This window comes from Oryza brachyantha, chromosome 11 (genome assembly GCF_000231095.2).
Source record: "Oryza brachyantha chromosome 11, ObraRS2, whole genome shotgun sequence".
NCBI lineage: Eukaryota > Viridiplantae > Streptophyta > Magnoliopsida > Poales > Poaceae > Oryza > Oryza brachyantha.
Window position 1 is genome coordinate 5,100,234 of NC_023173.2, and position 16,215 is coordinate 5,116,448.

A 16,215-nucleotide genomic window follows, 5' to 3' on the forward strand; every position below is an offset into this window, starting at 1 on the left:
GACACCAGTCCTAGTACTACCCATTACTCCCACCAGCCAGCTTGAGCGGGAATATGCAGTCGGGATGAGACGTGCGCGGAGATGTGCTTTTTTAAGTTTCACTAATCTATCCCGTACGCATGGGATACCGTGCTATAGTCTCCCTCTACAAACAAATACATAAACTCCAGGAAAGAAAGGAGTAATAAATATACGTAGAACAGAAAGTCCTGCGGTATTAAATACGAGCAATTTTACGTCCTGAGAAGATACCAAAAAATATCACCGTTTTCTACGTAAAAGTTGGTATATTTTGGTACCTTGAATACCACTAGTAGAAAATATCAAATTTTACAAAAAAAAATAGTGGTATCTCATGCTACGTTATCTACAATGGAAAAAATGCTCATCAAACACAGACAGTTGAGCGTTAAATTAGGTGGTGTTTAGATTGAGAAAATTTTTAGGAGAAGTGTCACGTCAAATGTTTGACCGGATGTCGGAAGGGGTTTTCGGACACGAATGAAAAAACGAATTTCACGCTAGCCTAGAAACCGCGAGACGAATCTTTTGAGCCTAATTAATCCGTCATTAGCACATGTTGGTTACTATAGCACTTATGGCTAATCATGGACTAATTAGGCTCAAAAAATTCGTCTTAAGATTTCTTACATAACTATGCAATTAGTTTTTTGGTTCATCTATGTTTAATGATTTATTTAGGTGTCCAAAGATTCGATGTAATGTTTTTGGAAAAAAAATTTGGGAACTAAGGGACTGTTTAGTTCCCAAAAATTTTCACCTAAAAACATCACATCAAATCTTTGAATACCTAAATAGAGTATTAAACGTAGACAAAACGAAAAACTAATTGTATAGTTATGTGAGAAATTGTGAGACGAATCTTTTGAGCCTAATTAGTACTTGATTAGCCATAAGTGATACAGTAACCAACATGCGCTAATGACAGATTAATTAGGCTCAAAAGATTCGTCTCGTGGTTTCCAGGCGAAATCTAAAATTTATTTTATAATTAAACTATGTTTAATAATTCAAATATGTGTTTAAAGTTTTGACGTGACGTTTTTACGTAATCTTTTTACAATCTAAACAACGCCTTAGCAAAAGGTTGTAGACCTTGCCAACCTCGTTTTTGTCGATCGCTGGACCACTCTGTCCAGCTCAGTCGTCATCACCCACTCCGGCCGCCTCCTCCAACACCAAGCCGTTGACCTCGCCGGCGCCGCCACCCGCCAACATCCACATGGCGACGAGGCTGAAGCTCTACTCGTTCTGGCGCAGCTCCTGCTCGCACCGCGTCCGGATAGCCCTCCACCTCAAGGGACTGGAGTACGAGTACAAGCCGGTCAATCTCCTCGCAGACGAGCAGTCAGACCCAGGTAACCTTCCTCCCATTTTCTACCTCACCATCAGCTTCATTCAGATCGAGATTTACTAACATCGTAACACCAATCTTTGATTAATTTCGTCAGAGTTTGAGAGGCTCAACCCGATCAAATATGTCCCGGCGTTGGTCGACGGCGACGCCGTCGTCGCGGATTCCTTTGCAATCTTGCTGGTGAGGGCATGTAGATGAATCCTTCTTCCCTGAATTATTGGGTTTCAGTGTCACAGCCTGAATGTCACAGTGGATGTGAATGTGATGAACTTTCTTTCAATCTGTGGTAGTATCTTGAAGACAAGTACCCTCAGCATGCTCTGTTACCACAAGACCCAACAAAGAAGGCACTCAATATCCAGGTTAGGTACATGGATTAGCCATTACTGGTTGGGTTATGCCCATCCTGGAAAAAAAATGCATGTCAATTTCTAGAAAAAATGTGTAATGGTTTACAGCCAAATGTATCAATATCGAGTAATTTTACAGTCCAATAAAAAGGAACAAAAAGTACCTCAAGATATCAATACTTCGCAGTACCAAATCGTTTCTGATCATAGGATCTAACAACGCACATCCTATTCAGCTAGATCTAATGGTGAGAAATGATTTGGTACCTCGAGGTACTTTTTATTGGACCGGAGCAAATCTCATCAATATCCTATTTTAATCCTCACTTACAATAATTAATGCAAGTTAGTACTTTTCCAATAGTGATGAGTGAGTAGGAAATCAACATGTTTAGTTAGTCTGCCACTCTCTATGCATCTTATGTTCTTGGGGTTCTGAATGAGACAAATGTTGTTTTTGTTGCAGATTGCAAGCATAGTTGGTTCAAGCATTCAACCACTTCAGAACTATCCTGTCCTTGTGAGTTTGGACTTTGGTTACATTTCACATGAATAGAAATCTGTGTTCTTACAATTTTCAGTACATATATAATTTCCTCCATATTATAAAGAAAAGGAAATTATGTTCTGAAATAAAATCAGGATCTGTCTGCAGAATTTTATTGAGGAGAAATTAGACTCACAGGAGAAAATTAAGTGGACCCAATATCACATCAACAGGGGATTCACAGGTTCTGTACTCTGTCATTATTTCTGCACGTGATAGATGGAGCAAGTATAAATCAGATATAAATTAGTCAATTTTCTGTTAATCACTGTAACCCTATAATCAATTATGATAATTTCATTTCCTAGTAACCCATCTGAGTCATGATTGTTTACTGAATTTCAGCTCTTGAGAAATTGTTAAAAGGCTGCACAACTACATATGCCACTGGAGATGAAATCCAACTGGTTTGTGGTTTAATCAACATGCTTGATCTTTTGTCAATTGACATGAACAGTTTTATATGATTTCACTGTGCAAGTACTACTCTTTCCAGAGAATTTCAGTTTTTTTGTTGCTTACTCAACGCTTAGGTTTCTTTACTCATTGATAATGCACAGGGAGACCTCTTTCTAGAACCCCAAATATACGGTGGCATTAAGCGCTTTGGGATAGACATGGTAAGCATTGAAATCTCACCATAGTCCATGAATTTTTTTATATTTTTTAAACATTTTTAGCAAGTAATTTTATTACTGAACCATCGGGTAAATTATTTCCAAAACTGAACCTTTTGACCATGCCAGTGCTGGTGGCATGGCAAGACAGCGCATCCTAATCGGCGTGGCAGTCTTGCCACGCCAATGTCAGTGGCGTGGCAAGACAATGCTGTCACGCCACCAACAATGGCGTGGCAAGCCTTTTGGCGGTGAAAATATTTTTCTCAGAGGTTTAGTAATAAAATTATTTCTTAAAAAGGTTTAAAAAATAAAAAAATTAGACCATAGTCATAGTACTACAGAGAATGTTCAGTAAAAACTCTTCACATGAGGTTTCTGTGCAGCCAAATCTCAAGAGAAATAACTGAAATGCATTTTTTTTTCTTTTCTCGCAGTCAAATTACCCTATCCTGGCCAGGCTTCATGAAGCGTACATGGAACATCCAGCTTTCCAAGCCGCACTGCCAGAGAAGCAACCGGATGCACCTTCATCTCCTGAGTTCTGATCATATCTACATTGAAACATATACATATAGTAGGATTAAATATAAGTCCATGGCTCAAAATGAAACAGATCTCTCATACTTGGAATGGCTAAATAACCTCTAGTCTGGCTGCACCAAACTGTAGCAAATCCAGCACAATTGAGATGTTATTTCTCTGTTTTGCTTGTATCTTCCCAGCTTGTTCAAACATTTACTATTGGAATTATTGTAATCCTGTGACCTAATCTATTCTATAATGCAATCCAATGGCTGAAATCATTTGCATCAAATCGGACGGTCCACGTTCCATCTACCCTCTTATTTACCGGCTTCCAAATCACGTACAATTTTCATCTATCCTCCCTACATCAAATTTAATGCATTAGATCTCGATCAAATATAGATCCAAAATTCAACGTGTCGTAAAAATGCCGGAGGGGTATTACAAATATCATCATGTCAGATGTCGGTCAAATATTCGTCTAATCGTTCGTCTTTTTTAAAATTTTTATGCAAACATGGAATATTATACGTCATTCTTATAGTCAATTTACTAATAATGAATCAACTTTATAAATAAATAATATATATATATATACACACACACATATATATCAACTATATATATATATATCAATACGAACGAATCAACAATATCAAATAAAAAAGGAACGATTATAAAATAAATTTTGTAATATATATGTACATATATTATTTAAAGTATAAACATGTGTGTTCAGATTGACTCAGGAAATTGTGGAGCTATTTTTTGACACGGTAGTATTTGTACTACTCCGTCCTATGTTTTAGGCACTGTTAAATTTTGCACCTATGATTGACCGTGTGTATTTTCAAAATTTTATTGCACATATATAATACCACAAGTCATTATAAATTAATAACAACTTGTTTGGGTCCAAATTAAATTATTTATTTAATATATATGTGCATGTATCATCTAATCTACCCTACAGTGATAAAATATATTAGAAACTTTATATGAAATATAAACTTATATTAGAAGCTTTGTATATGTCATGCATAGACAAAATCTTTTTATATATTAGAAACTTCCTATAAAATATAAATTTATATAATATATAGCTCCTATAATTATGTTATATATACACATACACGCAAGATTTATTACTAATTGTATATATGATTTTTTTTATTCCTGTTAGATTGTGATAAAATAACATTGTTCACTGGGATTTTACAAATTTACCTAAATACTTTATTTTACATGAATTAGAAAGATAGATCCTAATAGCATTAAGGGCCGATGCGCATGTCTTCAAAAAGATTTCTATTTAGTATGTATTTAGTATAGACATGCCTTAATAGCACCGTGGATGATATACATATGACCATAAAATTCATTTGGTTGAATATCACTATGGATAGATAAAATGTGCAATATCTAAAACATAAACTTTATTTTAATTATTTGATTTTTATTATTAAATATCATCCTACGTTAACACATGTAAGTTTGATATACTACTTGAATCGAATTAAGGTGTAGTTAGATTTATTTTAGGAAAATTAGTTTAACTATGTTAAATAATATATGAATAAAAATATTATGACACCGAACGTTAGCACGCGTATATTGTTAGTTATATTATATTATTACATTAATATAAGAGAAGCCAGGAAGTTTCTCTTCCTTCTCCACCCCTCATTATGAATAGTTGGATATTGCCATCCGTTAACCAGTTGGTGATGTGAAGCTGAATAGAGATAACAATGTCCTGTGGAAGGTTTATATTACCAAATCTTTTGTCTAGCCAGCCACAACTATCACCCTGTCTGTGTAGATGGATCAGTTAATTTACCGGCAGCTACCCTTTTTTATCCGGAAAGGGCTTTTGTGGTGGTCTGTTTGGTTTTCCTTCAAATCCGAAATACTAGATATGAAGTTCCGGAGTTGATAAAAGGTAGCTTCACCATTCTCATGTATTTTCTAGAGCAAATCCACCTATTTCGCTCATAAAAAAAATAAGAAACATTGGGCTTTAGTTCCACTGAACAAGGATATAGGAGGCTGAGCCCTTCCAAACAAGCCCATAGTTGAAATAACTCGAGAGTCTAGAGCAATTCTACTGCAGGTAGACACCAGTATAGCGAATAGTGGGAGGAGAGTACTTGTATTTGGAGACGACCACTTTTCTTAGGTAGACTATTTACCTGGTGGCATGGGTGGCGATCTAGTTGAAAGTGTATTTAGGCCCCTAATTTGTTTTGGTGATTAATAATAATCAAATGATGATGACTAATGACATGTGTGAGAATGTGAAGGTATAAATAGTCCTCATGAAAATGTTGTTTTTGCGCCGCCCACGTGAAAAGAGAAGTAAAGTCGGTATATTCGTGTTGGCGTGTGTATTTACTTTGAATTTGAGTCAACTAGGAATGCCGTACTATAAAAAGGGGTGTGCAAATGAAATCTAGGAATGAATCCGGTGCTCGGAAATATTTTGAAGTGAATCTTTTGCTATCTTTTTGAAGTTGTGCTGGAATTTACGGAAGTTCCGAAGGTACTATCGGAACTTCCGAAGGGGCCAGAATCGGTTCTGTAAGATTCACCGAAGTTTCGAAGGAGACCTCCGGAAGTTCCGAAGGGGCCAGAATTAGTTCTGTAAGATTCACGGAAGTTTCGAAGGAGACTTTCGAAAGTTCCGAAGGAGCCAGAATCCGTTCTGTAAGATTCACGGAAGTTCCGAAGGTCTTGATCAGAACTTCCGTTGACTTGACTTTTCACAGTTGACTTTGAATTTTCTAAGTGTTGGGGGCTGCTATTTTAAACTGACCGAAAGTTCCGAAGGAGACCTCCGGAAGTTCCGAAGAAATAATCTTTTGCCCCCAACGGGCAGAAATTGAGAGGGGGGTATAAATACCCCCAACCCCTCAAGCTAGGATTGCTGCTTCACATGTCCATCTCTATGCCCTTGGCTTGTTTTTCTTGAGATTAACTTTTGAGTCTTGCTTTCTCACTTCTTACTCTCCATGAATCTAAGTGATTTGGATTTTGTGTGTGTGAGAGTTGGTTGTTTTGAGTTGGTTTGAGTGCTTGGTGTTGACTTCGTGAGAAATTTCGTGAGCACTAGATTTATCCCAAGATCTCCTTGCTAGCTTGTTACTCTTGGTGGTTGAGGACAACTAGACGGCTAGACGTCGTTCCTCGAGCCATCGAAGCTCTTGTGGTGCGCCGGAAAAAGGTTTGTGAAGGTTGGACCTCACCTCCGAAAGGGAAGAGATACCTCGAGTGAGGGGGAGTGCACGAGTGCAACCCCGAGGAAAGGGTTGTCGAACCCGGCTCAAGTTTGAGCTCCTCAACGGAGAGTACAATCCCCTCAAGGATTAAACTTCGGTAAAAAGTCTCCGTCTACACTTGTGGTGAAATCTCTATAACTTGTTATTTAAGCATTGCTTTTGGTTGCCACGCGTACTCTAATTGTTGTTTGTGCAAAGCTTGAAGGTGGTTTGCTTATTTGAGGTTTGGTTGGCTAGATCTACTCTTTTCTCGTTCTAGATCTGGTGCTGTCAGAAGTTCCGAAGATCAACGGAACTTCTGAAGGCCGGAAGTTCCGAAGCCACTGACCGGAACTTCCGAAAGTCTCAGCTTCCGCTTTTTAGGTTTAATTTTTAAATCGCCTATTCACCCCCCTCTAGGCCTTGATATACTCTTTCACTAGTGTTATAGCATCTCCAAGAGAATGGCTAAATCTTCAAATCAACATTTCGCCATTTCTTTTAGTTTTGGCAACTTGAATTCTAAGAGCATCTTAGAGAATGATCATCTCACTTGTCATACTTAAATTTAGTAATTTTGTACACAAAATATCCTCCAAGAGAGTGGCTATTTGACTTGCCATGCCATTTGAATAGCTAAACTTGAGTCCTCGATGACTAAATTTGATAACTCATTTCTCTACTAGCAAAATTGTTATCCGTGGGTCCCACATGGGTGGAACCCCCTTATCATCCTCCCTTTGTTAGTATTTACCAGATTAATCTTCTCCCACTCCACCGAAGATTAATCCTCGGTCTAACCAATTTGCCCTATCATTAAAGAACAATGGTTGAAAATTTCTTAGACTAAAAAGCAAAAGCAAGGACGGTTTCTCAAAATCTTATCTCAGTAAACTTCTAAACCAATCTTGAGAGTCATTTCTTCACTTTACTTTCAGCTTTCATGCACGAGGGCGATAGCTATTTGACTCTGTAAAATGAATTTCACCAGCTAATTCTGAGCTCTTGGGGATCTAGCCCCATGACGCAAGGCCGTTGTTCCAGTCTTGCTTACAACAGTGCCACCGAACCTGTTTCTTTCGACTTAAGATTATTATAATCTGAATTAGAGAGAAAGGAAAAGGAGACTGTTTGGCAAACAAATAGACCGTTAGATTATTATGAATAAATAATCTAGAGTTTATTATAATCTAAAATAAACAATTAGATTATTATGACAATTTATTAGAGCAGCTCCAATGCGTATTGCATAAAGAAGAGAGAAATGCATGGGATGAATGCTATACATTGGAGGAAGGATGCTAAGCTAAATTTTCTAAGCACCCATGGCTTATTTAGGCAACTATTGTCTAGATTAAAAAATATCTTAGCTAAATATTTAATGTTGCATGGTGGTAAATGTGAGAGAATGATATCTTTTTATCTTAGTGGGCCCCACCGTAGTCTAAGCTACATAAGTCTAACCATTAAAGCATACTTGACCAAGCTAACACGTTATGACATATCATCCTTAGAACTTATTAAGAAAATATACACTAAAGATACGCTTATAATCTAGAGTTCAGTTTACTGTAATATGATAAGCTCCTCTAGTAGTGCTTTTTCAAGATTATTGAGTAGTTAAAAGATCAGGCAGTATTAGCCAACTTATCACCTATTACCTACTTCAGCTTATAATAATTTAACTCAATAATCTAGATTATAATAATGCTAAATGAAAACAAACAGGGCTTTAGTATCTAACCTGTGCTTTTGCAGGGCTAATAATAATTACCTGACTTGCTCTTTTCTGCCACTGGACAGAGAGGTGGTTACAGAGCAAGGTAAGCTGAGTTTTGAATATGACATCTTACCAAATCATATAGCTAGGATGTTGCACTGTTTTTTACTGTGCATTGCTTATATCATTGTGGGGGAAACGCCACTTGATTAGATGAATAATGACATCTGACATGGACATAAAAATGATTTTTCACACACTGGTATTTCAAGGTGGTTGGACTTTGATGCAACCTATCCTTATTTTTCTCAATATGAGGTATTCTTACATTCCTTGAGTTATCACTTACATGGTCTGCAAGGATGAGTTATCAACCGAACAACATATAATTGCACACATGCATCATGGTTTTGCACATCAAACCTTTGTGCATAAACAGTTGCATCATTACCTCAATCATCTATACAATATAAACTGTACATTAAATGAAAGCATGCTAAAAAAGGGCACTGTAAATATGTCTAGAAATATCAGATGTTTTGTGTTCAAACCAGACCATTTCTTAGCAAATCATTCGAATAAACCTCAGATTCAGCACATGTACACAACAAAATGGTCCCAATAGTTTTCTAAAGTCAATCCCACCATGAATATACGACAACTAAAATCTACACTATTCAACAAAACATAATATGCATGCAATAAACATTCAAGTGTCTTAGAAGGAGCAGCAATTATTTTATATTCAATTGGAATGATACTTCAAACATGGTAAAAATAATTTGAATCATTCGGATCCTATTTCATAGGAGAGAACTTCATGCTCCCTGCCAACCAATAGCTCACCGTTGACTCCCATTGTGAGCTCTCTCTTGGTTTTTAAAATCTGGGACTTCACCATTAATTGGATGAATTTGAAAAGGCAATCCATTGAGAGGAGATGAAAGCCACATTCTTGACTGATTCCATTGACCAGTTCACAATTGATGTGCATATTCAGCCTTCATAACATCATGTCACTGCAAGTGCTCAGAATTGAGTAGTGGAGAGTTGGTAACACAAGAAAGGGCTTCTCAGCAACCTGAAATAAAGTTCACCATGGCGCATCCTCCAACTTCTTGGAGGATCATCCATCTGCTAGTCTCCCTGATCATTATTCACCGTGCTCTCATCATATCAGCAGATACAGATCCACAAGATAGTAAGTGTTTCATCAGCCTCCTTGTGTTTTCCAGTTAATTTGCTGTAAAAACTAGCTTTTGTTGCATGATGATGTTTCTTCACTCTCATTGCCTTACAGCCTCTGCCCTCAAAGGCATAGCAGCTTCCTGGGATAACGCCATGTCCAAGCTATCGGATTGGGTTGGAAATGATCCTTGTGGACAAAAATGGCCAGGAGTATCCTGCATCCAGAATCGTGTCACCTCGATGTTAGAACCATTTTATCTGAATCAACTCTCTCTCTCTCTCTCACACACACACATATTTCATTAAATCAAGATGCTGTTTCTTCTATGTTCATTTAAATGATGTCTTTTTTCTTGTGGTTTACAGTAGGCTGTCAAGTTTTGGATTGTCTGGGTCACTTTCAGGAGATGTACAGTCATTGTCAGAACTACAGTACCTGTATGTACTACAAGTTTGTCAATTTTACAGAAAGCTTTTGAGTGTTATAAACAAGAGCTGCAACATGGACTCTTCCTTAATGTTGCTGAATCTACCTGTGAAAGTTTTTACCTTGTTTGGTTGTGATAAATCTATTAAGATCATCTGCAGGGACTTATCTTACAACAACTTGAGCGGTCCACTTCCATCGACCATTGGATCCTTGAGTAACCTTGAAAGCCTGTAAGCACAAAAATAAAATTCTATGTTAGCTCTTTGCTGGTTGATTAATTCACAACAAAGTCTAAATTGAAGCTGGATTGTTCAAAAGGCATAAATATTGATCTCTTGATTGGTTTCATACCATGCTTTTCGTAAAGATAAATATTATTCTATTTAATATTAATTTTTGTTTTGTTAATTAGATGCTTCTCTCACTTTTTCTTGTGCATGTCAGGAGCGTTGTTGGCTGCCAATTTTCTGGTGACATACCGAAAGAACTCGGCCAGCTCCCAAAACTGCGGTTCCTGTAATGATCTCAATACTGAAAATATTGCAAATACCTTATCAAGAGACCTGATACACCTACTCAGTTCTTTTTATATGTTATTAGAAGTTGGATGGTAATGAAGACAGTAATTTAGACAATGCTGAAATTTTATTTTGCAAACCCATTTTGTCACATTTGACTTATTTTTGTTAGGTTGAAATCGTTTGCACTTCATTTCTGGTAAAACACAAAAAAGATAGGTTTATCTGTTTTGGGGGGATATAGCGAACATTAAAATACTAATTGAGAATAGACAGTGTATATTATTTCTTCTACCATGGTATAAGAGTTGATGGACTGTATCCCTGCAGATCTTTGAACACGAACAGGTTTAATGGAAAGATACCTCCATCAATTGGCAACCTTTCAAATTTGTACTGGCTTGACTTGGGTGAAAACCATCTGACCGGATCACTTCCTGTCTCTGATGGAACTAATACTGGATTGGACAATTTGACAAATGCTCTGCATTTGTGAGTGCATTTCTTAAAATATCTATTACCTCCGTTTCATATTGTAAAACTTTTTAGCCTTACCTAAATTCATCTATTGATAAATGTATATAATTTATATATATGTCTAGATTCATTAGCATCGATATGAATCTAGGTAAGACTAAAAAGTCTTACATTGTGAAACGGAGGGAGTAGCAAAGTTCTGCCTTTGTTCAAGGCTTTGCTAAGAAAAATGTTTGGACTGCCTTTTATTCAGTCATTTTGGGGACAACCAACTATCAGGCACCATACCAAGCCAACTATTCAATTCAAATTTGAAGCTGATACATCTGTAAGGCAAAGCCAACCTAGATAATATTTGCAAACTGTCTCATCCTTGTTATGTCATGGCTTAAGATTATCCATTGTTCTTGTCGTACAGGTTGCTTGACAACAACAATTTCACTGGCAGCATTCCTCCCACATTGACCCTTTTGACCAAACTCGAAGTCCTGTAAGTGCATATATTTTCTAAGGATTTTTATGACCATCTTTATTCTGATGGGAGTGATCATTCAGTATATAATCCATACAACTTGATATGCACAGGCGTCTCGACAGAAATTACCAATTGACTGGGCCTGTTCCTGCCAACATCAATAATCTAACAAAACTTCAAGAGTTGTAAGTTTCTGGTACTCTGATCAGTATTGAATGTGCTAGCCTTCAATTCTAACAAATAATCACCCTTACAGCCTTACTCTTTGTCAGGCAACTGGAAAACAATAAGTTGACAGGCCCTCTGCCAGACTTGACAGGAATGGATTCACTCTATGTTGTGTAAGTGTCGAACAAATTGTGGTAAACTGCACTTAAAAGCTTTTTCATAAGAAATTGGCACATTGGAACTTTTGGTTTATTTGGTTGATAAGTACAACTAATCTGACAACATATTTACAGTTCCATGGGCAACAACAACTTCAGCGCATCCAATGTTCCAACCTGGTTCACAGCTTTGTCAGCCTTGACTACACTGTAATGCCCCTCTATGTACTTTTTGTAGAACACAGAGGTTATCAAGAATGGTTTTTCCTTTTTACAATTTCTTCCAAATCTCGGAAAATGCACAGGTATCTTGAGAACCTACACATCACTGGGGAGCTTCCACAGACTCTTTTCAAACTCCCAGCTATTCAGACACTGTGAGTAGAAGTAGTGCTATCTTTGCTCATGATATGTAGATATAACAACTATGCACTCAATGAACAAAAAAAAGAATAAAGAAAATTGAACACGTCAGTAGGTATCAAAATGGTCAGACTGAATAGCACTAACTAGCAAGGTGAACTGATGGTGGCAGGGGTCTTAGGGGCAATAATTTCAACGGTACTCTAAACATCGGATCAGACTACAGCAGTACGCTCTCACTGATTGATTTGCAAGACAACCAGATCACCGCTCTCACTGTGAGTGGGACACCATACAAAAAGAATCTCATGTAGGTCCATCAATCTACCAATTCAGTAAGTAGGGGTCTTAGATATGCTGTAATTCACACAGCCATGTTTCTCTTCTCTTCTCATCTCAGACTTGTTGGGAACCCAATCTGCGATCAGGGGAACAGCGGGGCATCATACTGCAAAACTTCACAGCAAGCAAACCCAGCAGCAAGTCCTTACTCCACTCATCTCAATTGTCCTGGACTACAGCCCACATGCCTGTCGGACCAGTACATCAGCCCCAACTGCAACTGTGCAGTGCCATACATGGGCACTCTGCACTTCCGGTCACCGTCGTTTTCTGACCTGAACAATGATACCTACTTTATACTCCTCGAGGAAAACATGAAAGAAGTGTTCCTGGACAAGCAGCTTCCTGTTGAGTCCATTGCTCTGGCTAACCCAGCATTTGATCCTACCAACAACTTGGAAATAAGCTTGAAAGTGTTCCCAAGTGGCAAGATTCGGTTCAGCAAAGAGGATATCTCCTACATTGGGTTCATGCTCAACAACCAGACCTATAAACCTCATGTTCCTGGTATAAATTACGGGCCATACTATTTCATTGGGCAATCCTACCCATTCGCTGAGAGTAAGACGGCTGTTCAAAATTCTCAAGTACCATAGAATTAATCCAGTGCTTATTTCTTGTTTCAAGAATAGGCACTACTGATTTCTTGATTTCTTTCTGTTTACACAGAAATATCAGCACCCGGACAGACGAAAAGCAACCGCGCTCTCGTCATTGGTGTTTCAGTTGGTGGTGCCTTTGTTGTTGTTTCACTGCTTCTTGTTTTCACAGTTTTCTTTTTCATGAGGAACAGAAGACCAAATCTGCAGCCACAACCAAGGAGCCCATCTTACGGTAAGAAAATTTGGTTAAAAAATATTCATGCTCTACACCCTTTTGAGTTGACCAGTTCATGAGCTGGCCACTAAGTTTACTTAAATAATTGTAGCTTCATGGGACATCAAGAGCAGCAGCATCAGCAGCCCCCATCTCCAAGGTGCACGGGTGTTCACGTTCAATGAGCTGAAGAAAATTACAAACAGCTTCTCAGATGCCAATGACATTGGAACTGGTGGCTATGGGAAGGTAATATATACTCCTACCTTGGGGTATGTGGCTATGTGCCTATCTGTAACACCTGACTCAAAAGCGACAATGCTGATCAAGTGATCAATTGCAGGTCTACAGAGGAGTCCTCCCAAATGGGCAGCTCATTGCAGTGAAAAGATCTGAACAAGGGTCCTTGCAGGGCACCCTAGAGTTCCGAACTGAGATAGAACTCCTATCCAGGGTTCATCACAAGAACCTTGTCAGCCTTGTGGGATATTGCGTTGACCAGGGTGAGCAAATGCTGGTCTACGAGTATGTGCCCAATGGCACACTCAAGGACAGCCTCACAGGTATGTCTTTCTGTTCGGTAATGTGAGGCTGAACCTGCAATCTTCTCTGCGAGCAAAAAAACATACTCTGCATGCATCTTGTTCAGGGAAGTCCGGGGTGCGCCTAGATTGGAGAAGACGGCTGCGAGTAGTACTTGGCGCAGCGAAAGGCATAGCCTACCTGCATGAGCTTGCAGATCCTCCGATAGTGCACCGGGACATAAAGTCAAGCAACATTCTTCTCGACACAAACCTCCACACAAAGGTCTCTGACTTTGGCCTCTCCAAGCCTCTGAACCAGGATGCAAGGGGTCAGGTCACTACTCAAGTGAAAGGAACAATGGTGAGTGAGTCTCACAACCCTGATCAAATGGCAACACCACCACAGCCTGCTATTCTTCACGAACTCTGCAAGATGGCATGCTCAGTCAGAGCTGTTTCAGGATTCTAAAACGCTCTTCTCATGCAGGGATATCTGGACCCCGAATACTACATGACGCAGCAGCTGACCGAGAAGAGCGACGTGTACAGCTTCGGCGTGCTGCTACTTGAGGTGATCACAGCGAGGAAGCCATTAGAGCGGGGAAGGTACGTCGTGCGTGAGGTGAAAGGCACAGCCGATAGGAGCAAGGACCTCTGCGGCCTCCACGAACTCCTGGACCCAATGCTAGGCCCCACATCGCTGGCCGGCTTCGAGCAGTACGTCGACTTGGCTCTGAGGTGCGTGGCGGAGGCAGGGATGGATCGCCCGCCGATGAGCGAGGTCGTGACGGAGATTGAGAAGATCATGAAGGTCGCGGGCATGAACCCGGCCGACTCGGCATCTAACTCACTGAGCTACAACAGCAGGTCGCCGCGCCATCCATACAATGGGGAGTCTCAATTTGACTACAGTGGTGGCATCCCATCTTCTTCGAGGGTTGAACCAAAATGATCGGTTGGTCTGCTCACAGTGTTTGTTGTCCATGTAAATGGTGCGCACTTGTTTGTTTGTCTTACGGTTCATCAAGGTTCTGAACTTCTTTGTAAATAGTTGGTTTCTTGAAGAACTTCTGTATAAATAGTTACCACCTGGGGTGTGATGTGAGCTGTGGTAGAAATCTCATGTCTTGGTAGTGCTTTTGTATAGGAATCTTTTAGTGGTCACTCACTGTCATATATGTTTAACGATTTCAATGGTGCTAAGTGGATTGGGAAATTTTGCTACTTCACTAATGAGTAATGTGCAATCAGAATCAGTCCCCAGAAGTAACTAGTTTGCAAAAAAGAACATTTTTTTCCCCAAATGCAACAGGCTGGGAAGATAAGCCCAATCGACTAATGTGTACAACCAATCCCCAAACGTATCTAGTTCCACAAAAACACAAAAAGAAACAAACTTCGTCAAGTGCAACAGGATGAACCCTCGAAACCGAATCAGCACCTAATGGAGTAAAAAAAAGAAGAAAAAAAACCTGATTGCCTCTGCAACCTCGTAATCAACCGCAGATAAGGAGGGGGACTTACTTAGGATGCTGAGATGGTGAGTGCCGGCATGGCACGCACCCCATCCTTCCCGACGGTGACGGCCGGTTCGCACCGGGGAGAGAGAGAGAGAGGTCCGCAACTGCTGAGCGGCGGCGGAGGCTCGAGGCGGAGGAGGGAGGGTCGATAGAGGCACGGCGGGGGTTGTCAGGTGTAGAAGCGAACGGCGAGCGGTTTTAGTGAGTTCCTCTTTTTTTTTTCTTTTCAATAGTTAATTCTTTCGGTGTCTTCTTTCGAGAGCATCTCTAACCATCTCTTCAAATTTCGCTCCATAGATATTTATTTAGTTAGTTTATCAAAGAAAAATAGAAAATCAAAATTGTCTTTCACTTTAACAGTATCTCTGTTAAACTCTTCAATCGAAATACATGGAAGAGAGAAAGTGGTGGGTCCTAAGATGGAGCCCTTCATTTGGCAATCCAAACAGGCTGATCAAATTTGGCTACGAAGAAGAAGAATTTGGCCAGTGAGATGCCTTGACCATCCGGTTGAAGAGGCTATTGGATGATATTTTTTTCTCATAATTGCTAAATTTTAGCTTGTTGAGTGAGATGTAGAGATTGTTGAAGATGCTCTAAGTGGGCATGGATTTACCGATGAATAACTTAGGTAATGAAATTGAGTTTATTTGATTAAAGTATAGCTGATCCGAAAATACTGTCTTTTTATTTGTTAAACCTTTTCATATTTATTCTTAAAAATCATTTCACAACTTATATCTAAATATACACCATTTGATGCCATGAGCTATTGGTATGGTGGTGGTCAAATAGCACTGCCGCAACAGTTAGGATTGAGTATGCAGTCATACCAATCA

General features: G+C 39.2%; 2 protein-coding genes and 1 long non-coding RNA gene across 3 annotated transcripts; 2 read left to right on the forward strand and 1 right to left on the reverse strand.

The window, feature by feature from the left end:
- The first annotated feature begins 1,155 nt into the window (after positions 1-1,155).
- LOC102704289 (glutathione S-transferase zeta class-like) lies at positions 1,156-3,703 on the forward strand. The gene is made up of 8 exons (XM_006663267.3): positions 1,156-1,379; positions 1,473-1,558; positions 1,669-1,740; positions 2,195-2,248; positions 2,384-2,459; positions 2,621-2,682; positions 2,836-2,895; positions 3,330-3,703. The coding sequence occupies exons 1-8, from the start codon at positions 1,244-1,246 to the stop codon at positions 3,438-3,440; spliced, it is 657 nt and encodes a 218-aa protein (XP_006663330.1). The 5' UTR covers positions 1,156-1,243; the 3' UTR covers positions 3,441-3,703.
- Positions 3,704-8,912: 5,209 nt separating this feature from the next.
- On the reverse strand, positions 8,913-15,586 carry LOC107305249. Its single transcript, XR_005812777.1, has 3 exons — positions 15,381-15,586; positions 10,441-10,529; positions 8,913-10,243 (listed from the first exon to the last, which is right to left on the reverse strand). It is a non-coding gene; the product is annotated as an uncharacterized LOC107305249 (long non-coding RNA).
- LOC102709214 (leucine-rich repeat receptor protein kinase HPCA1-like) lies at positions 9,496-15,191 on the forward strand. The gene is made up of 19 exons (XM_015842278.2): positions 9,496-9,598; positions 9,698-9,827; positions 9,952-10,023; positions 10,174-10,245; positions 10,460-10,531; positions 10,864-11,025; positions 11,264-11,338; positions 11,429-11,500; positions 11,596-11,670; positions 11,758-11,826; positions 11,947-12,021; positions 12,117-12,188; positions 12,347-12,484; positions 12,575-13,077; positions 13,186-13,350; positions 13,445-13,581; positions 13,676-13,895; positions 13,982-14,217; positions 14,344-15,191. The coding sequence occupies exons 1-19, from the start codon at positions 9,496-9,498 to the stop codon at positions 14,806-14,808; spliced, it is 2,913 nt and encodes a 970-aa protein (XP_015697764.1). The 3' UTR covers positions 14,809-15,191.
- Positions 15,587-16,215: the final 629 nt, after the last annotated feature.